Source organism: Brachyhypopomus gauderio, chromosome 13 (assembly GCF_052324685.1).
Source record: "Brachyhypopomus gauderio isolate BG-103 chromosome 13, BGAUD_0.2, whole genome shotgun sequence".
In the NCBI taxonomy this organism is placed as follows: Eukaryota; Metazoa; Chordata; class Actinopteri; order Gymnotiformes; family Hypopomidae; genus Brachyhypopomus; species Brachyhypopomus gauderio.
In genome coordinates, this window is record NC_135223.1 from 11805116 (window position 1) to 11827057 (window position 21942).

Below are 21942 nucleotides of genomic sequence, written 5' to 3' on the forward strand. Positions count from 1 at the left end.
TGCTTTCTCCCCAAAGGACTGAGAGACAACCCTGTGCAGGCAGGAGAGAGAAGCCACCTCCTCTTCCAAGGACACAGTACTATCGTGTTGACACTTAATCACTTTAGTGAGACAGGGTCAGAGAATGGAGGAACAGTAAGATGTAGAGTGGGGTTGTGTTTGTATAGTCACTAGGAAAACATGTTGATGAGCAGATTTATCAATTCATCTTTCTGTGAATAATCTTTGATAGCTTAGTGTGATAGCAGCAATCATATCTATGCGCTTACAATACAAAGCGTACATCACAGTACAAAGCATACATCACAGTACAGATTGCTAGAGAGCTTTGCCAAAATTGTTCAATCTTTCAAACATTGCAATGTAAATAATATTTTTTTCTGAAATTGTATGAACCAAAGGTAACATAATGATAGATTTGCATATATTTACATATTATTAGAAAAATGTGAATTTTTAGAATTCTACTGTTGTGTTGTGTAAGAAATGTTTAATCTTGACTATGCATATTTTAATTTGATACTGACTGATCTAATGAACATGTTACAGTTTATGTCTTCTGTTACAATTAAACCACTAAAATAGATAATTTGTGAGTGAATGTGCATGTGTGTTTCTCCACATTTTCACTAGCCCATTTTATATCACATTGCATAGCTGTATGGGGACTGATAGATCCACACTACTGTCCATGCACTCACATGTACAGCTGTGAAGTGGATTATCACAGTACATAGTGCATCGAGCACACATGGGCTACAGGACAGCATGGAGTAGAGGTGAAAAAGTCACATCAATAACAGATCAGCCTAACTTACTGTATACGCCATGTTCCACTGCACGTACACTAGGTGTATAGGGGCATACTGAAGGTGACCTGAGTGTGGTGGAGGCTAAGAATGAGAAATACATTGTAAAGACACTGTAAAAATACTGTATGGATGTTCTACGGTGTGCACCCGTAGAGTGTAAGGTTAACCTCTAAAAATGTTTAGGCTTGTGTAGCTATTACCAATAAGTGACATTATTTTGTATCAATTAAGGGTCATTTAGTGACTACCCAAACTAAACTGAAAGACATACAGAGAGAGTAAATGAGAGTATTTTATAGCAGGACCCAGGAGCAGGTCTTTATAGTGTTAGAGGTTAAAATGCTAGGGGTGGTCTGGCGGGGTGGAGACTTTGGTAGAAAAGTGTAGAGAAAGCAGCAAAGACAAAATATTGACAGAGGCAGTGAGGCAGAGAGAAGCAGATGACACTGTTTCCTGTGTGTGCTGCAGTGACATCGGAGGATGTTAATGTGAGTGTAGGTCACTGAGCTTCTACTGGAGGAAACACCTTGTGTCCTCACTACTGTAAGTACAACGTTTTATGCTAGACAATATTTTAGCATGCTTCTCTTCATAATATATATCAACATTGTGTGGGTCAAGGTTTTAATTAATTTTGATGATTTTGTTGCTGGTTATCCAAAACAACTGCTGAAAGGAAGCGATGTCCATCAGTTAGATTAAGAGACTAACTTTTTAAAGTTGCTGTTGTCTATAAGGCATAGTTAAGCTGCCTGTATTACTATAGAAAAAGCTACTTGATAGCATATATAGAATCTTGTTTGGTTCTGATGTTTGTATTGGCAATTGTGAAGGGCTATATTCATTAGTGAGATAATAAAAATAATTAGATGAATAATAATGAATAAATGATGAATAAAGATTAATCATTCAATGAATATTACAATTGCATGTAATTATGTAGGTAGTATACATTTTAACATATGTCACACAACATGATCATTTTTGCATACTGTTAATGTGTGTAGGCCTGAACATGGTTAGTAGAATATGAACATGTACCACTCTGATACAAAAATGATTCTTGTATGAATGAATAATCCACCCTGATTCAGTCCTGGAATGTTGTGTGTATATTTATTAGTTGACAATGATATTTCAAAATGAGAATTATTTTAGGTATTCCATATTTTAGGAGCATACCACTGGAAGTCAATGAATTGCTTATTGAATTGACGTGAAAATATTATTGACATACAGTTGTACATCTAAATACAATGGAAAGCTGATACTGTAGTAAACGAGTAGTGTAGTTGTATCTGTAAGTTGAGACTGATGTTTACATAGTTCACAGTGACCCTTAAAAATACCTGTACATGTCCCGATCTCAAAGTTTATTGGGTACATTCCACACAAAGGGAGCTGAGACTGAAGGAGTCATTTGGCATTGCATGGTTCAAGCATCAAATAATTATTCCCCACTTCAGCTTCATCATGATGACACCTGAATTACTCTGTCATTTGTAATCTTACGTTTCTTTTCTGTTATTAATTAGGTAATTCTAAATAATACAAAATGTACTAATATGTTTACATTTTTATGCATAAAACAAAATGTGTAGTTACAGACGTTCTGAATAATTCATGGATTATGGACTATTTACATAAGGGAAACACACATCCTTTAATATGTTTATTTGAAGGTACTGTGGCAACATACACCTACAAATAACATTCTCATCATGCAACTTGAGATATGTACTTTTGTGTAAGGCCGTTGCTGTTGAATATCGTTATGTTGAAATACAAAGAAACCTCTCAGTGCCATAAAAAGTGCAGGCCAAAAACCACCTACAGCATGCTAGGTACATCGGTGGCCAATGATGGTTGAGTGTGAAGGGTGTACTAAAATGCAGTTGGATTGACTAAAAGGTTTCACCGGTATCCCACACATGATTTGAAAAAAGTTTGACATTTTACTGATAAATTAATCTTTTAATATACCTTGTAAAATATAGAATATCTCAGTATACTGACGTTAGGGAGTCCAGAGTGTCCTTCTGGGGAAACAGTTTAGGAAAGATTGTGTCGTCTCCCTAAGCAGGGATGAGGAAAAAACCTCAGGAGGACCAAAACTTAAAAGGGAACCCATCCTCCACTGGACAGCCCATGTAGTAGCAGTCCATATTTATAGTTCTATATATAGGCAGAGCAGTCCCTCCAACGTGGATGCTGGGCCTCAGGGAGGTGACAGCGTCCACGTATTTATGTCACTGACATAAATGAGAAAGATGATACGCTTAATTGTTCTTTACTGTTTTACTTGACTAAAGTTCCTCCTGATTATGTGACCTTGCTCTTAGGAAATTATAGCATAAAAAGTGAAATGTTCTAATGTGGGGAACATTACATTAAATTTAGAATACGTTTGAAAAATGTACTAATATGTCCGTAATATGCACTTGTTTGCTTAACTGATCAAATAGCCAAAAAAGAAAAAAAAATTATAATTTGGAATGTTTTCTTAAAGGGTATAACAATAGTTACTCTACTATGCAGTACTTTTATATGTCAGCTAATTTTAAAAACTGATGTTTTGATTATTTGATTCCCAGATGCATAATATAGCCTATAGCTTTGTATCATGAAATATAATTATGAGTCCTCAGTCAACTAATCAATTAATAATACCCTGCATAGATTAATACCCAAGGAAGCTGACAGTGACATAGGTTTCATTTTAACTTTGAAGGGGACACTGTTCAAACAACTGACCTAACATATTAAATGAGTAGTGTGAGCAGTTATTGAGGGGACTTGTGCGCTGCACTCCCCCTAAAACTACACCTATAATATCAATGACTGCATGTTGGCCTCCACCTAGTACAGTTTTAAAATGGTAACCATGTAAGTGTTTACCTGTATTTTTTATTGAGCCACATCTTTAGTTCAGTGAGGAACTAACAAATTGTCTGTAATGTCTACTTGCAAAAGACATGGCAGCATTGTGTGTGTGCATGACATAAATGACGGGCTAACACACATCATATTTTTATTGCTGCATTTAGGAAACATGAAAGACCTCAAGTCATGGACGTAATTTTGTAATAAAAAGTGGGGGGGGGGGGGGGGGGGGGGACATGGATTCGTCGCTATTTAAATATTTGGTTTAAACTGTAAAAACTGGGGGGGACCAAAACCGGCTTTTGAAAAAGTGGGGGTGACATGTCCCCCCCGTCCCCCCCCCCAAATTACGTCCGTGCCTCAAGTACTTTATAGTGATTACACACACACACACACACACACATTTATATATTTATTTGTAAGACATCAAATAATTTATAGTGAGTACAGATATATATTTGTAAGTCACAGCAACTGTGCTTAAAGCATCCATAAGCATACATTATATATACATACTTATACTGAAATAACGAGATGATATAAGCGTGTGTAATTCTTTGTAATTTTCTTTTTCTTTTTGTAAACTAACTGGTGGAATTAGTGTAACAGTGATAAAGGTAATATTTCAGTGATATGGTTACAAAAAGCATTTGTAACAAGGTGAAACTTTAATTGGCAGTAGTGTTCACTAATCATTCACAGACACCGCAGGGTCAAAACCTTACCATCATGTGTAACCGACATTTCCTTACCTGTCTTACATACATGTATAAATGCTTTTCATACTGAGACTAGGATTCCCTCTTTCACAAAGTGTGTCATAGACATATTTCTTTCCTTTTCACTCCAACACTATCCCACACATATACCACACGTTTTGTTTACATGTGTTCCTACACCTTCACATTTTCTTTCAGAAAAGGGCATTTGTTTCAGTCAAGGTAGACTAGAATGTCAAGTCAACAGTTGTATTTTTGTAGCACTTTTTACAAATTATGTTGTCACAAAGCAGCTTTACAAAAGCATTAAAGTCACACCATGTGTTTGAATGTGTTTGTGTCTGTTAATAGAGGAAGAGGCCGTAAAAAGTTTGAAGGTCTTGTATTTGGTCTATATAGAGGTTTCACCATCCATGTGTTCTATGTAGGGTGAAGGAAGAAAGCCAGTAACAATAGTCATATAAATAAGTGAAAGCTTTGGTCACTAACCGGTGCCAAGGTTAATGTACTCACCTTCACAAATGATTCTTGATGTGTTCCTGATTCCTGATCTGTTTGACACTGAATAAATATTTTGTTGAGTTCTGAGCATAAACTTGATAATAAGGTAAAGATAAAATTGATCATGGTGGTTCTCAGTTTTGGCTACAATTTTCTTGAACAGCTATGAATAGTTTTACATGTAAAGTTTCACATGATTATGACCTCAGACTGTATTAACCAGTCCCAGCTATTTATCTTGCTTGATTTTATGTTGTGAACTAGCTGTTACGCGCAGTATAGATATAATACAGTCCTGGTGCTTCCAGTTACATCTTTGTTCATCTGTTAGGTTTTCACTGAACTTAAGATCTGAACTTAGAAGAGTTTGGTGGAGAATCAGAATCTTTAGTTTCTTTGACCTTGGAAAGTTCTATATTCTGTATTCTTTCTACTCCCTGCCATCTTAGGGAGTCGCATCTGGCATGCTCATTAGGGATCTGGACCCATACTATTGTAAAGCTGCTTTGTGACAATATGTTGTAAAAAGTGCTATATAAATAAAATTTGACTTTGACTTTGATTTTGACTTTATTCGTGGCATTGTGATATAGTGAGAGAGGTGAACTATTAGTGTTCTCCTGAGCTTTAAAGTCATCTGAGAAGAGCATGTATGAGTTCTCCTTGCATCGGAGAAGAGCATGTATGAGTTCTCCTTGCATCGGAGAAGAGCATGTATGAGTTCTCCTTGCATCGGAGAAGAGCATGTCCAAGATTTTCGACCTTCCAGATTTTTTTGTTGTGAATCAGACTTGAGTGTTTACTAAACTACATCAACTGCCTAACTTGAATGTGTTTTTCTCATGCTTCAAAAGCATTTATTAAATTACTCCTGATGACTGAATGCCCATTAAAAGTTCCCCTGCATGCTAAAAAAGTGACACCTGCTTCTAACTTTGAAGTCTTGGAAGAGAAAATAGTGTCAGAATGTTCGGCCTAGTGCAAAGAAGCGATTCCTCATCAGCCGATGCTCAGTATTGATGCAGTCTCTGGGGCTCACAGTTGTGCTCCACTCTGGCCAAATGGAACGTCGTTGGTCCATTTGCATTTATTTACACAAAGAGAAATCTATAAATATTCTAACATTTTTAACATTTCTGTCCGAACCCCTGCAGAACGAAATGAAAAAAGACGTGAATAGAACTTCAGAGTGACGTGCAACATCACAGAAGGGAACATCAGAACATGATGGTCCTCCTACACAAGCTTATTTTAAACAAAACACTTTTCAAGGATGTCTCCTTTTGATTTGGCAGGGTTAAGGTACGTTTCATGATGGCCAAATATGTAAATTCCACAGGCATACAGTAAGAGGAATTCACAAACATGCTGAAATTCTGATGAAGTGCCAAGCAAAATTATTAGGGGATTTTTAGGACTCCTTTATGCTACAAGATTTGTCTCTTGTAGAATGAAATTTGTGTGTTGGTGCTACACTCATCGGTCACTTTATTAGGTACACCTGTCCAACTGCTTATTAATGCAAATGTTGAATCAGCCAATCACATGGCAGCAACTCAATGCATTTAGGCATGTAGACATGACTAAGACAATCTGCTGCAGTTCAAACCGAGCATCAGACTGGGGAAGAACGGTGATTTAAGTGACTTTGAACGTGGCATGGTTGTTGGTGCCAGTCGGGCTGGTCTGAGTATGACAGAAACTGCTGAGTTTTTCACACACAACCATCTCTAGGGTTTACAGAGAATGGTCCAAAAAAGAGAAAATATCCAGTGAGCGGCAGTTCTGTGAGCACAAATGCCTTGTTGATGCCAAAGGTCAGAGGAGAATGGCCAGACTGGTTTGAACTGATAGAATGATAACAGTAACTAGTTACAATAAAGGCATGCAGAAGAGCATCTCTGAACGCACAACATGTCGAACCTTGAGGCAGAGGGGTTACAGCAGCAGAAGACCACACCGGGTGCCACTCCTGTCATCTAAGAACAGGAAACTGAGGAACAGGAAACTGTACAATTCATACAGGCTCACCAAAATTGAACAATAGAAGATTGGGAATTTCTCGATTTCTGCTGCAACATTCGGATGGTAGGTTCGGAATTTTTTGTCAACAACATGGATCCATCTTGCCTTGTATCAAAGGTTCAGGCTGGTGGTGGTGGTGCAATGGTGTCAGGGATATTTTCCAGGCAAACTTTGGGCCCATTAGTACCAATTGAGCATCGTGTCCATGCCACAGCCTACCTGAGTGTTGTTGCTGACCATGTCCATTCCTTTATGGCCACAGTGTACCCATCTTCTGATGGCTACTTCCAGCAGGATAACGCCATGTCATAAAGCACTAATCATCTCAGACTGTTTTCTTGAACACGACAATGAGTTCACTGTACTTGAATGGCCTCCACATTCACCAGATCTCAATCCAATAGAACACCTTTGGGATGTGATGGAACGAGAGATTCACATCATGGATGTGCAGCCGACAAATCTGCAGCAACTGTGTGATACATGTCAATATGGACCAGACACTCTGAGGAATGTTTCCAGTACTTTATCGAATCTATGCCACAAAGGATTAAGGCAGTTCTGAAGGCAAAATGGGGTCCAACCCGGTACTAGCAAGGTGTACCTAATAAAGTGGCAACTATATGATTCATGACTGACCAGTCCACAGTTCCAGATAACATGGATACCTGAGTGATTACATTATCAATCAATCAAACTTTATTTGTATAGCGCTTTTTTCAACAGTTGTTGTCACAAAGCAGCTTTACAAGTGTCCGAGTCCAAGCCCCCAGTGAGCAAGCCAAGGACGACAGTGGCAAGGAAAAACTCCCTAAGGGCATGAGGAAGAAACCTTGAGAGGAACCAAGACTCATTAGTGTGGCATTAGAAATGAGAAGTACAGAAGCAGAAGCTTTATGGCTGTTCCTGGAATGGAAAGAGAGAAATCTGAATCTCTTTAAGGCTGTTCCTGGAATGGAAAGAGAGAAATCTGAATCTCTTTAAGGCTGTTCCTGGAATGGAAAGAGAGAAATCTGAATGTCTGCCAAGTTCTTATAGCAGTAGCTGTCATGTCCAGTCCTGAGAACACCATCAACTTCCTAACAGCCCTTAGCTGAATCATGTTTAAAATAGTTTACAGTGTGTAGTTAAAGGGTTGAGGACAACTGTGATATGGTGCGATGCGATAAACACATTTGGGTCATTTCAGTGATTGAACCGAACTGGATCCTAATGTATCTTCTTATAGATATCAAATAAAACCAGATTCCATTAATAATGGCAAAATATCTAATTTATAAAAGATCTTGCTAAACTACAGAACATTATTATATTATGTCAGTAATTTGCAAACATCACATGTTGCAATGTTTCTGGAAAGCATAACATCAGCCAGTAGTTCATAAATTGTTTGAATGTTTCTGACTTACAACGCTGTTATCAAATTAGGCAAATGCACCCTGGCATCCTGCAAAAGTTTAAAGCAGTTTAACAGCTCAAGCAGACACAACAATTCAAACATTCGTATGTTTGAGAGTTCTGATAGACAAAAAAAATTAAATGAGAAAGTATCTTGCAAGCTGTGGAAGCCTAAATATTGTGTTCTTCTTTTCTTTGTTCTTCTGCTTTTGTCTTGATTTGGCACCTGTTTAAAGCTTTCTAGGATGCGTTTACAGCATTTTGTCTCTTTCAGGAGTGTACATCTTGCATAATAATCCTTATCTTAGAAATAACCCCCAATGCCCCAATGCTATTAAGTTCAGACTGAAAGCAGTAGCGGAAGATACACACAATCATGGAAACAAGTGTCACATAGCTCAGCTTTCTTATTTCCATTGACATTTAATGGTATTTACGTTTTAAGCCTACAGGTTTACATCACTGAGTGGATGTGATTTAAAATCAAAGAACCACAAATAACACACAATAAGCATTTTACCAGAATTTGCACTCCAAAGTTTCTGCCATAGCACTGACTGTAAATGTGTCTGGCCTAAGAACAGTTTTGCTGAGTCTCTGGCTATCTATTAGGTTATTTTAGATCTTCTGTGGTCTAGTTGTCAGTTATGTGCAGGCCCTAAATAAGCATTCTCTGGGAATATTTGAGAGTTTGTGATAAGAAAACAAACATCCTTGTATCTGTGAGGGATCCCCTTACTGAGAGAGAGTACAGGTTAAACAGTCATTACATAGGTGGTGAAGAGTGGGTGATGACTGTTCTCTCTTGCATATGCCTGTTGAGCTAATTTTAGTATTAAGAGAATCTACCTGGATTAAACAAAATGGCTGACCACAAAGCAAATATTCTAAAATGTGTGCTTTACTTAAACATATACAATTGTTGAAGGTTATTTTTACATATGTGGTCTGGAAGAGAGTGAGAGAAAAAAATCTTGAAACAAAAATGACTCGAAAAATCATTGCCTACTCCTTCCTCCATTCCTCTGTCTCTTTTAGTCTTTCAGTAATGGTTGTGCTTTCTCGCCCTCTCAGTCTAGATGACTAATGAGGAATCCCTCACAAATGGGTCTGTCCTCTCAAAACAACCCCGTGACATATCCTGCAATGATGAATCAGACATTCATTCTGTAGCTCCCCCGAGAACTGCTTTCTGGTTGGAAACATTTCACATATAATCTATATTTTATTATACACATCAGTATAATCGTTCACATATGCACGTCGAAGTAGGTGTGAGCAGTGTGAGGAAGATTTCACCATCTTGAAGATGAACTGCATGAGGCAGGAAGAGAGAATGAAAGAAGGGTGAAACCTCAGAGACAGATGTGAGGCAGCAGACATGTTTGTTTCAACCTTCATGTGGTTCCCCTTAGTAAACCACCCATGTCCTACAGAAGCACACTGCTCTTCCACTGTAGATTGTCTCTCTCTTTCTTTCTCTCGCTCTCTTTGACTCTATCCACTTGTCTGTACTCCTGTATATCTATACACAGGGGGTCCAGGATTGCATTTGTAATACTGGAAGTCTATACTGGGAGTGACATATTTGTTGAAAAAGATGGACAAAACAAACTCATTTATACTAATTAAGAATTTGTTTGCTAACCAGTGAAGTGTGTATGTGGCTTACCACATGCTGTATGTTTGGCATGTCTCACATGGACATTGCTTATGGGACAAAATGATTTGCAATATATTACAAACATCATGAGATTTGAACAATTAACATTACATAATGTACATTAAAATCAATATTTCTTCTTTACTTTCCACAATTTCATGGGAAACATGAAACTTGAACGTGGAACTGGAAACAGCAAAACTTCACTGATTGAGAAATTTCTGTTCCTTATTCTTTGCCTGATCCGGAACTTTTCATTCCTTGTTCTTAAAAGTGTCTGAAAATGCTTGTCTGCAGATATACTGTGCTTAAAAATTCATTGATATTATAGATGTTTGACATGATCTGTTGAAACTTGAGGAGAATCCAAAGTCTCATCTGAAAAGAAAATTGGAATTGAGATTTTAATTTATTTTATTTTATATGCTGCATATTTTCTAGATTATAATGTCTTGAAGCTGGCATAGCTTCAAAGTATACAAAATGTTGCGAGTTGCAGGCCGGTCATTCCACAGTCATCTACCGAGACCTGGTGCAGGCAGCATTGGCCATTTTAACTTATTAATTCCAAACAGTTTTAATCCATTAGTCTCATCCAATCTTCAATGGAATGTACATGGATTACAATGGCATCGTTTATTCTATGTACAGGAAAATCCTGATTGGGGATTTTAGGAAGGCGCATTTTAAAAGTACATTTTCTGACCAATTCTAAAATGGAAAAGCAGACAAATGCCAGAAGCAAGCAAGTGTACTAAAAGGATATAACCAATTCAACAGCAGATTTTTTGACATCTGTATTTATTTAGACTCTATTTACTATGGCTCCCAGACAGTACGAAGATAATTTCATGGCAGTGATGTATGCGCTATGCTGTATGTACGTGTGTGTTTCAATGGAGTATAGTTACATGATCATGACCAATGAAACAAATCCAAATGTATCAACATATAGAAATAGAAAATACTATATTTTAATATATGATCATGTACAGCCTTGTAATTGACATGCTTGAAATTCCCTTGGAGAATTTGATTAATTTGCACTTATGAATTCGTTTATGTAAAGAAATGATAGCTCAAATCCAGGTTGTTACTGTAAATGTAATCTAAATTACAATGCGGTACAGTGATATGCTGGGGACGGGCTTTACACAAAATGTAACTTTTATTTTATTGTTCTCTTTCTGTAACTTTAACATCATTCCATTTCAACATTATATGTGGAAAAAGTCTCTACAGTGGCGCTGTCCTTCTTAGATATTCACCTACTAGTGAAATATATTCCTACAGTGTTATGTTACAAAGAAAACAGTCAAAGGACTATTAAGTAATCATTATGTACTATAGGTAACTATTATGCTACAGCGATGGTTACAGTTAATGTGTGAAAAAAATGTGTGGAAAAAATCTTCTAATGATTTGTAAAGAAAAATATATTTTAAAAAAACGTGATCGAAAAGAAAATTATAAGCCATGGAGATGCAGACATGTGCTCATTCTTATTGTTGTGTATTGTTGCATACAAGTTATTTATATGCAATTGAACTTTAGATGTTTCCAGGTTCCATCGGTGTCATTGCTGTACACACGTTTCATTAAAACCCATTAAAATCCAGTGCTGACCTGATGGTCTGTAGTTTTAAGAAATCCTTTTGATTGTTTTGAACACCAGCATAATCATAAAAACCTATGAGAATGTATACATTAATTATTACTGTATTCAACACATTGACCCATTTATGGGAGAATCTGTAATTTTTTTATGCATGGCCATCAATAATTATCAACATCATTCTGTTTCTTCAACCAATCAAAAAAGAAATATCAGATTTTAATAATTCTTGAATCTCTAAACCAATAACTGGACATTTTGTTTTACCTATTAGGCCAATGAGCTGTAAGGGAGGGGTCAATTGACTTTACATCAGAACTTTCACCCTGCAAGACGGTATATCCGGAGAGGACGATTGAGAGAAGCAACAACCATCCGACAATCAAGTACTGAGTATCCAATCTCTGGTACAGTCTTTTTTTAATAGCTTCAGTGTATAATTGAATCATGTATTATATTTACCATAGTAATGCATCATATGCATAATAAACGTAATTAGCTTGCATATGCATTATAAAATGTTGAGTCTGTAAGTTCAAAGTGAACCACATGTCATTTACTTTTTAAAGTTTTATTGATTTAAGGTAGACAAAATGCCCTATAACCTATACAGATGGCCTCAGAAAGACACCGTTGGCAGAAATACGCAGACATGTATCTGTGCAGTTGATTTTGATAAATCGCAATTTGGTACACACTGAAACGTAAACATCACGGAATCTGAAGCAAAATCATTTTTTGTGTGAAAAATATGTGTCCTTCAGGATAACAACACTAAAATGTCAATGTAGGTCATTATAATAATAGTCACACCACTAAATTATAAATATTTTTATTATTTACTTTTTTAGACTTAATTTTAGACTTAATTAAGAAAAAGATTTAATTGAAATATTTGATCTTAATTTTTACAGATGTTTAACATTTTGACATATTAAATGGAATTTGGCTTTGACACGAGAAAAGTTTGCAATATTAAAAGTGTGGAATATTATTGCTTATATTATTCAATTACATAAGTAAAATATCTGTCATTGCCTGCCTGTTCAGTATCATGTCTAAGAATCATATGTCAGTGCAAGTTAACATTTAAGAAAAAACATTTTGTAATTTAGAAATGTATAAACCCTCTGTCAACTTTTCCTGCTTTTCCTCCTGCATCTTAGTTTTCTGTTGAACCTCCACTCTGACCACAGCCCTGATCATCTGTCTTTCTGGGTCGCCTCCTCAGGTGCAGCCTCTGTTCTCTATCTCTGCATCTCGCCTCTTCTCCGCTGTTTCTTCTTTCTTCGCACTTTTGGTTCTGTGCCTCTCTTGCAGTATAAAGGCAAACAGCTGACACCCAATTAGCTGATGCTTTTTTATGAAAATATTGTATGTTTATATTCAGAATAGGAAATGAAAATAATGTCAAATGAATTTCTCTCTAAAAACAGTGTATTTCTTTCCCCCTAATGATACAGTATGCATGTCACAAGACAATTGTGATGATGAAAGTTATCCTGATGCACATGACGCAGAATGTCCCATATATTTGAACTACTGTGGGTCCGCATGAAGCTGAATGTCCCATATATTTGAACTACTGTGGGTCCGCATGGAGTTGAACAATTTGGGAAGCCAGAGTTTTCAGTGCTGCTTGACAATGCAGTAATATTGACATACGCATAATGATTAAATGGAGAAGAACTTTCCCATGTTGTTAAGTATGCGTTCAACTGCGGCCAAGTCAAAAGATTAAGAGAAAATACTAAGCATAGATAAATGATGAATAACATTCATAAAGTATTTAAATTAATCCTGTTATGTGGGCAGTCATGGCCTGGTGGTAGGGAACTGGTCTTGTGACCGGAGGGTTGTGGGTTCGATTCCCAGACCTGAGGCCATGACTGAGGTGCCCTTGAGCAAGGCACCTAACCCCAATTGCTCCCCGGGCGCCGGGCTAGGGCTGCCCACCGCTCTGGGCACGAGTGATCCACAGCCCCCTAGTAATCACGTGTGTGTGTGTGTGTGTGTGTGTGTGTGTGTGTGTGTGTGTGTGTTCTAACTCGATTGCGGTGAAAAATCACAATTGGCAAAATAAATAATATTAAAGATTATATTTGAAAGTATTGCTTAAGATATTTGTGGTAGCATATTACATCAAGAATTTGACACAACATGAACTCTTCCTTAAGGACCACATTTTTCTCTTCAATGTATTGGATCATTTACATTTTCTAAAATCTACATGAGAAGCAGTGACAACTGATGTAAATATTTGTTAAAGAACCATGACAGAAATTTTCTCTTGCAATATTCATGATTTATTCTTTTGTGGGAGCATCTGTGTAGTCTATAATTTGTAGTGCAGAGTACATCGGTCCAGACCCCTGATCTCAGAATGTGCAGGATCTAGAGAGAGCAAAGGTTATTTTGCTGGATTTCATACATGGGATAACATAAGGGTAGCTAGGACCCATAAATATGATCGGAGACATTCAGATTCATGTAGAAGTGTGGCTGTGAGACCCCGCTGTGCCACACACATCACTCTTTAGCGCCCCAATAGATATGACCATTTAAGTTAGCAAGAAAACATGAACCTTCATTTTTGGAATTTGATAAACTTTGAATGCCACTTTATTTTTCAAATAGGCTTACATTTATACATTTGCTGAATGTTTTTCTATCAGACTCAAAATAAAAAATAAGCATGCATAATTGCAACTTTTATTGAATGAGCACGTATGTAACATCAACAGCTTTGTTAGCGAAGAGCCTTAATTTCCAAACAGCACAATGTCCTGAACACAAAAGAAAATCAAGAGGGTGTTTGCAGAGGGTGACTTATGGTCAAGATTATCAGAAATAGGTCTGGTAAACTGTATAGGCAGTATTAAAAACAAACATAATAAAAAAAACACTTTCAAAATAAGATATCAATCTTATAAACCTAATACAAATACAGATTTTACAATGAGAGCTCCCACACAGACAAAACAGAGATTAGCTCAAATCTCACACACACATAAAAAGGTTCTCTACAGACACACAACTGTCGCGTATACCACACTCCATGCTTAGCCTGCCGCTAACAGCTCCGTGTGGTGGTTTTCTTCTCAGCTCACAAGCGTGGAGAGATCCGTCTTTCGTGGAACAGGGGAGGAAGAGGGGGCTGTGTGGGAGGGTGGAGTAGGTGGGGAGGTTGAGAAGTCAGGGAGGAGTGTTGACTCCTGCCACAATCTCAGCCCCCCACCGCCGCACCGCTACACTGCTTACCTTCTCACTCTTCCTGCTTCTCTTTGATGTTCCCACCACGACAGGCCTCTGTGCCTGTTCCCCATAGCCCACCACAACATTCGCTCTCTTCTTCTGTCTCTTCTCTCCCAGCTTCACCCCCCCCTCAATCTCAACGCAAATCAGAACCTCCACGAACCCCTTCCTTCCACCTCACTGTACACATCCTTTGGACCCACTTTATTATGTAAACGCAACAGTCTGTGTGTTTATAACTATATGGATTTACTTATCTTTTCCCAGTTTGTTCTTAAGATTCGCTTTCGTTGGGAGAAAGAATGCTCCTCTCATCAGCACTGCTGCTTCTGCTAGTTCTGCCATACTCACCCGCAGGTACGAGAATCAGAATCCCTCCACGTCCACACTTGTCTGTATGTGTAAACGGACAACTGGGTCTGTCCATTGGACTTCTTCAGAAAGAATAAAATTATCCTCTCAACAGCAGTAGCTACTGTAACTGAGTCTGAAAACCAGAACAGAAACAGTTAGAGTACTGGTCTGCTGATACAGATCTGTGAGTTAGGGGCACTTATAAAGTCAAAGCTCCATTACTAGTGAGGCAGATCATAGATCATATAAGTTTATCATAGACATGGTTATGAAATAAGGAAAACATCACAATGACTGGTATGTTTCTACACAACCACACATATGCTGCCTAACCCACTCAAGTAAAGGTACCATATAAAATTGTAGATTCATGACTGGACATATGACTACAAATTAGTCAAAAAAGTATAGGAATGTCATTTAAAAAATAGTTTTCAAAAACTGATTTTCGTTCAGCAGTTGGACAATATCAGGGCAGTGCCTAGCAAAAATCTGTCCTGCCTATTTCTTTGCAAATTTTGTGTACTACACTTAAACTTCACAAATTCCCTTGAAACTGCTTATATAATCAAACTGAATCTCTCTCTCTCTCTCTCTCTCTCTCTCTCTATATATATATATATATATATATATATATATATATATATATATATATATATATATATATATATTCATTTTGTTGCTAAAACTAAAGAAGCAAATTAAGTCCTATTTTCCTTCTGATGACTCCTTTTCACTCCTGTCTCTCTCACTCTCAAAGAAGCAGAACAGGAAAAGGTGATTTTTGCACAGCCAGGAAACTCTGTAACGATTCCTAGGATACAAGTCTGGGAATCCGAAACAGACAAACTTTATGTCAACTGGTACGTCAGTACTGTTACTGAACCATTAGTATGGAAGACCCCTGGTGCTTCTCACAAAACAGGTAACATGAGTATAACTATTATTATTATTATCATTATCATCATTATTATTACTACAATTATTATTATTATTTTCAGGAACAGAACCACATTGGAAAGACAGAGTGTCTGTTTCAAAAGACCTTTCTCTTGTTATTTCACCTGTTTTGGAACATGACTTTAAAATCTTCAGATGTGAACAACACAATTTCATAGACAAGAAGGAGACAATATACAAGTTGTACCCTGGTAAGTCTAACACTAGCCAACAAAGACCAACAAAGACCAACAAAGTACCAATTACACGTTACACAGACATACCAACCAAGTTAAAGAGTAAATTGACATGTAATAGAGAAACAAAGACAAGGAGGAAGTCTGAAGCACTCTCAGGAGTGTGAAAAAGGAGGCACAGTCAGAAATGATCAGTACATGCCACCTGGTGCCCTATAACAGCACATTAGAACACACAACAGCCTACTGGGGACTCCTCACTTATGTGAGTTTTTGATCTTGGGCTGCATCTAAAAAAACTACATGTGTTTGTTTTCTGTTATGACCATTGTGAGACAGTGTAGTACTGCTACACTGCTGCTGTTCCTCTCTCTCACTCCCTCAGTGATAATCTTCCCCTCTCTCACTCCCTCAGTGATAATCTTCCCCTCTCTCACTCCCTCAGTGATATTCTTCCTCTCTCACTCCCTCAGTGATGATCTTCCTCTCTCTCACTCCTTCAGTGATAATCTTTCTCTCTCACTCGTTCAGTGATAATCTTCCTCTCTCACTCCCTCAGTGATAATCTTCCTCTCTCTCACTCGTTCGTGATAATCTTCCTCTCTCACTCCCTCAGTGATAATCTTCCTCTCTCTCACTCCCTCAGTGATAATCTTCCCCTCTCTCACTCCCTCAGTGATAATCTTCCTCTCTCTCACTCCTTCAGTGATAATCTTCCTCTCTCTCACTCGTTCAGTGATAATCTTCCTCTCTCACTCCCTCAGTGATAATCTTCCTCTCTCTCACTCCTTCAGAGATAATCTTCCTCTCTCATTCCCTCAGTGATAATCTTCCTCTCTCTCACTCCCTCAGTGATAATCTTCCCCTCTCTCACTCCCTAAGTGATAATCTTCCTCTCTCACTCCCTCAGTGATAATCTTCCTCTCTCTCACTCCCTCAGTGATAATCTTTCTCTCTCATTCCCTCAGTGATAATCTTCCTCTCTCTCACTCCCTCAGTGATAATGCCCAACACGCTGACTCTGATTGCGGGTGACTCTCTCTCTCTGAGCTGTGAAGTGAAACCTAGTACCTTTCGCCCCACTGTAAATTGGATTGTGCCCCAAGGTATAAGTTGTGACAGTCAAGAAAATGAAAACAAATATACAGTAAAGGCGAACCACGTCTCTGACAAGCACAGTGGACTCTGGATATGTTCAGTAAGACATGATGGCCATACTCTGAATGCCACAACTGTTGTCACTATCATAGGTAAGTTTGGTTATACATAGACAACTGCTAAATTTAAATCTATTTAAAACCAATAATAATATTAATAATACAAATGAATTAATCATTAATATAATTAATCTCCTCTTTGTCCAGATCTCTCCACCTCTCCACCAGACCCCATCTATACCTCTATCACCTCCTCTCCTCCCTCCATCCCTTGTTCCTTGTCCTCAGATATTTCCTGGTCTGTGTTGAATGGCAGTGGCTTGCAGGGAGGAAGCTGGAAGTTCACCCCGTTCAACTCCTCTGACCCTCCTCATACTCTCCTCATATTAAACCTTACGCCTCCTTCCTGGAAGGTTTTGAATGAGGACCGTTTTCTTGAGCATAAGACCCTAAATAATCGTGACCTGTCTGTGAAGAGTTCACAGTCATCTGTGAAAAACAGGGGAACCTACACATGCAGCTTGCATTTCAATGGTGACAAAAAGCTGAGCAGGACAGTGCAGCTGGAGGTCCTGGAAGGTGGGTTAGATCATTCATCAGATCCATAGATCACATCTGATTCATAAGATAATGGGGTACTGTTTATCCAGTTACAGTTACAAATGCAAGAAACACTTGTAATCTCTTTCAATTCCCTGCTTTTTTGCATGAGCTGATCTTTCTCCTAGTCTCAATAATAAAGACAGTCATATCTTTAAAACTGCCATATCTTTATTGAAAATATGTATTTAATAGTTGATGTCATTGATAGAAAATCATGTACACATCTGAGAATGTGATCTCTATGAAAGAGGTATTTTCATCATCTTCACATTTGCACAGCAGGATAAACCTGTAGTCAGAAACACAGGAATACGCTGTACTTTAGAAAGGCTGACACTGAGTGCTCATCTCAATCCCATTGAAATGCTGTGGCATGATCTAATGCAGGTCATGCAAGCAAGACCAAATGACACATAACTTGAAAGACCTGTATAAAGTAATGTGTCAAAATGCCTCTCATTTGGGGCTTCTTTCATTTCTTTAGTTCTCTCCTCAAATTCCTCTACGACTGAGGGCAACACAGTGAACCTGACCTGTACTTTGGGCAGCCCACTGCCTTCTGATCTGGAAGTGAAGTGGATTGCCCCACAAAATGCCCATCGGATCTTCCCTGAAGGCCATCAGAATCCTCTGTCCATACCTGCAGTGAGAGTCCAGGACAGTGGAGACTGGAAATGTGAACTAAGGAAGAATCAGACATTGCTTACCTCTGCTGTGATAGCTCTGAAAATTGGTGAGAATTGAGATATTCAAAGAGAGTTGCTGATAGCTGCGTCATGAACACATTGCTAATGCTGCTGTGGTATTCTGATTTTGCAGAGAAAGGGCCCATGGATGCTTGGCTTATTGTGGCCCTCAGCAGTGCAGCTTTCATCTTCATCTTGCTCCCCCTCATCACCTTCATCATTGTTCGTAGGCGTAGACAGGTTCATTTTGTTCTCTTAATATAAAAGTTCTAACTATATTCATCTTTAATATACAATATTAGTATTCACATGGGTCCAAAGTATTAGATGATCTCATTAAAAACATACTGATGACAAACAATTGGTTGTGTAATCTCAATAAATATTCAGGTTGTCCACAGTTGTCTATTTCTTTTTTTTTTTTCTTTTTAGTCACAGCTAATTCCTACCTATCAGGTAATTTCCCTAGCTGACCACCAGAGGGCTCCAGTCGTTACATCTTTTTGAGCTGAAGCTCATGACAAACTCAGACCAGGGCAGGGCCGGCGCCAGAACATATACAGTGAGGGGGCGTCAGAAAAATTCGGGGGGGCGAACGTAAGTTGTTGAGCGGGGGGGGTTACACAATGCGTGTAACGATTGTCGAGCGGCCGAGGGAGCACCATGTAGCGATTGTTGTAAAATAAATGGGTCTTATTTTTTACATTGAGGGGGCGGGACACCTCGCCTGAGGGGGCGACGCCCCCATTCGCCCCCCCTGGTCCAGGGCGCCGGCCCTGGACCAGGGCATCATCCAGCCCCTTCTGATCCATGAGCTCACAGACCCCCATGATTGGCCTGGTTTACCATCATTGACAGGGGAGAGAGTATGTTACCCCTCAGTACCTGGCCAGCCAATGGTGCTCCTGGCAGTAGATTGCTGTGACATTATCAGGGATTGAACCTAAAATCTTCCGTTGAGTGGACAAACTGTTGAGCTACTCGGGAACATATATATATATATATATATATATATATATATATATATATATATATATATATATATATATATATATATATATATACACATATATATAATTCTCAGTGGACACAGACAGGAAAGAAGGGCATTTTACTGTTCTTTCAGATAATCACACCAAAGGTGTTACAGCTGCCCCCACCTCTCTATAAAACAAGGAGGTGCCAGGAATTAAGTGATGACTGTCCAGTTGTCCAGCTCTGATCAAATGTGCTCTGTATCCAACTGAATATGAAGACATCGCTCTGTAACCTTAAACAGAATCACTCTGTGAGAGGGGCTTTCCTACACACTTGTTTTAGAAAACTACCCACCTCAACTGAAGTGGCTTTTAGTTTCACACAGTGGACTAATTAACCCAGAGATAAATTTTATTTTTGTTCTTTCTAATTCAGTGTCTAATTCAGTTCTTTCTCTCTCCTCTATGGCAGTGTATGAAAAGGAGACAACGAAAGACAAGATTCTGCTGTTGCAAGAAGTAGGTTTTGTGTCTTCCTCGGCCACAGAAACACAAATCTGACCATAACTACAAAAACCCAGTATTCATTATTGATCAATATTGATGTGACTTAGTCCTCAGGGCAAGGGTTTCTACAAGACCTGAGAAAACGTCTGTTCATCATCACAAGTCAATTTCAAATCAGAGATGGTCTCCTCTGTCATGAATGAAGCAGGATGGCATGATAAGAAGATTGCTTCCACAAACAAGCGTTTCACAGGACATGTTGTAAATATCAGCCATCAGAAAATCAGCAAACCATGCTGATAAAACACCTTCATCAGGGCTTATCCTTTACAAAAATGTAATGTAATATAATGAGAGGTGGGCCTTCCAGGTTCAGAAAGTAAAAGTCCTCACCAGGATTCCACTAATTTTACCTGGATTGCACTAATTAGAAAATCTAGCAAGCTTGAGTAAAATCCTGGTGAGGACCTTTACTTTCTGAACCTGGAATACCCACCTCTGAATGTAATATAGTTGTACAATGATTCACAATAGGAATACTGAAACTTTCACCATACTCACCATACATTGCTAAAAGTATTTATTGAATTGAAGCTTAGAATGCTTGTTAATGCTTAGATTGTTATACATAATCTGTTTTAGTTATACAATTTTATCCATAGTCAGTTTGTGACTCAGCAGTGATATCAGTGCACATGGAAATACCAGCAAAACTGCTCTACCAATATAACATCACCATATCATGGTCCCTGCTGTTTTGAAAAAAGTTTGCCAAGCCAACTCGGTCAGCAGTGGTTCTGTGGCTGAAGCTAAATACTGAGGAACTGGGTGAATTCACAATAGTGAATGGTAACTGTTGGACTATAGTCTATAATTTTACCAAATAAATGAACCTGTAACATAAATGTAGGCAATCTAAGAATGTGCTCAGTGAGTTGAGATGCAAAGAAGGTGTTTTGAATAAAGTGAATGATTTGTTTTATATTCAGGTAACGAACATATACAGTACATCCAACATATTCTATAATTAAGTAAAAGTGCCTTTGATTAAACTATTCCTTTCTTTATTACTCTTTCTCTTATATTTACACACTATTAAGTGTTGCATGAATTTAAGTGCTTGAATGTTATCTGCTCATTGAATAAACTTGTGCATAAGAAATAAATGTCTTAAATATCTATTTTTAGAACTTGATTTTCTTTGTTTCATTTACCCAATGCTTCGCCTCCCCAGTAGAAGGAGAAAATGATTGGACCAGAAATTTAAGTTGGACAGCCTCCTAATTGTGACAGTGCCATCCATGCAATACATTTGGACCAAATGCAGATAGGGGGAGGTCTTGAAACAAAAGGACAAAACATGTATTATTTAGAGTTGACTTTGGGAGCCTGTAGAATGTAAACATCCAATTTAAAAATGTCTTTATGTTTGGAAATAGAGTTGTCACCTCTATTTTATTTCATTATATATAACATTATTTTTTATTCATGATCTTGTCATATATTCATGATATTATTGGCAATGTGCTAAGTGTACTGGCTTCCATGTTCACAGTACACAGCCTGGGCAAAAGAAGCAGCGTCTCTTCAGCTGTGTCCAAGTGGAGACAAAACATGCAAACACTAACGTTCTTGCTACTAATGTAGCATC

The 21942-nt window shown here is 38.1% G+C and overlaps 1 protein-coding gene across 6 annotated transcripts; it reads left to right on the forward strand.

Annotated features, from left to right (window-relative positions):
* The first annotated feature begins 1223 nt into the window (after positions 1–1223).
* cd4-1 (CD4-1 molecule) lies at positions 1224–21464 on the forward strand. Of its 6 annotated transcripts, none has more exons than XM_076971093.1 (13): positions 1224–1355; positions 11891–12023; positions 12230–12403; positions 15139–15228; positions 15989–16150; positions 16227–16376; positions 17360–17611; positions 17726–18097; positions 18606–18854; positions 18941–19029; positions 19240–19263; positions 20257–20303; positions 20399–21464. In XM_076971093.1, the coding sequence occupies exons 4-13, from the start codon at positions 15174–15176 to the stop codon at positions 20427–20429; spliced, it is 1431 nt and encodes a 476-aa protein (XP_076827208.1). In that variant the 5' UTR covers positions 1224–1355; positions 11891–12023; positions 12230–12403; positions 15139–15173; the 3' UTR covers positions 20430–21464. The 6 variants fall into 6 exon arrangements, with proteins under 6 accessions (XP_076827208.1, XP_076827206.1, XP_076827205.1 ...); XM_076971091.1 differs by having other exon boundaries at positions 15986–16150; positions 20399–21463; XM_076971090.1 differs by lacking the exon at positions 12230–12403 and having other exon boundaries at positions 15986–16150; positions 20399–21463.
* The last annotated feature ends 478 nt before the right edge of the window (positions 21465–21942 follow it).